This window comes from Pyricularia pennisetigena (assembly GCF_004337985.1).
Source record: "Pyricularia pennisetigena strain Br36 chromosome Unknown Pyricularia_pennisetigena_Br36_Scf_34, whole genome shotgun sequence".
NCBI lineage: Eukaryota > Fungi > Ascomycota > Sordariomycetes > Magnaporthales > Pyriculariaceae > Pyricularia > Pyricularia pennisetigena.
In genome coordinates, this window is record NW_021940946.1 from 1 (window position 1) to 974 (window position 974).

Consider the following 974-nt stretch of genomic DNA (forward strand, 5'->3'; position numbering starts at 1 on the left):
TATTATTTAACGCCGGGCTCGGCCCGGCTCATTAGCCGGCCGTTAGCAACCTCCCGAGGGGTATCTCGGCGCGCTTTCTATTTTCTCTATTTACACAGCGGAAAACAAGGGCATAGAAGCGAATCGAGCCTGACCGGGTTCGTGCCCGGTCCTGCTTACAGGTTTGTTCACTGACGCGACCCCGTGCCTTCAGGCGCACGGAGGGTTCGTCTGACGGCAGTTGACGGCTCTTCATCGAGAGGGGCCTGTGTACAAACAGCGGAGCTGTCGGTCGTTTGTAGCCATGGAGACGAAGTTCCCAACAAGTGTGGGCTCGACGGCACAGGCGGGTGGTTGTTATCGATAGCCAGCCGGGTTATCCTTGCCACGGTAAGCGGGGAGGAGGTGGAGGGAGCAGGATTCGAACCTACGTTACTCAAGTAACAGCCATGGCGCTTAACCACTGCGCCATTCCCCCCGAGTAGGGTGGGTAAACGAACTTATCGTAAGGTTATTACAAAAACCTGTGCGAAATTCCACCAACACCAACACCACATTTACTACCAATCCGGAAATGTTTCCCTTAAATAAAAGGCTTTACGCCGATTTTACCCACGCCACAAATTTTGTACAAATTTATACCGCTTTGGGATTATTTGGTTTTACACGTAACCCCGTCCCTGCGAACAAAATCGTGAGCAATTAAAGGCATGCTGAGTTTTCGATTAGCGAGGTGGCGCCTTTCGCGGCTAGGATGTACATTGAAAAAATAATTTGTTCGGGTTAAAAAAAGGACTTGGTTAAAATTTTGGTTAATAACCGGGTTATATGGCTGCCCAATTGCGGTGTCGACGAACAAACCCTCTAGAAATACGTTGCTGGTTCTCGACGGCCATGGAAGCCATTTAATGATAATAATTACATGAAAAGTGGAGGTCGATATACCAGTTGTACTTTTTTCGGCTACATGGGTATCTTCCTCCGCAAGGAAATTT

The 974-nt window shown here is 49.1% G+C and overlaps 1 protein-coding gene across 1 annotated transcript; it reads right to left on the reverse strand.

Annotated features, from left to right (window-relative positions):
- Positions 1 to 167: 167 nt before the first annotated feature.
- Positions 168 to 464, reverse strand: PpBr36_11517 (uncharacterized protein; the record flags this gene model as incomplete). The annotated part of the gene is made up of 1 exon (XM_029898617.1): positions 168 to 464. A coding segment is annotated over one exon (297 nt), but the record flags the coding sequence as incomplete, so codon positions are not given.
- Positions 465 to 974: the final 510 nt, after the last annotated feature.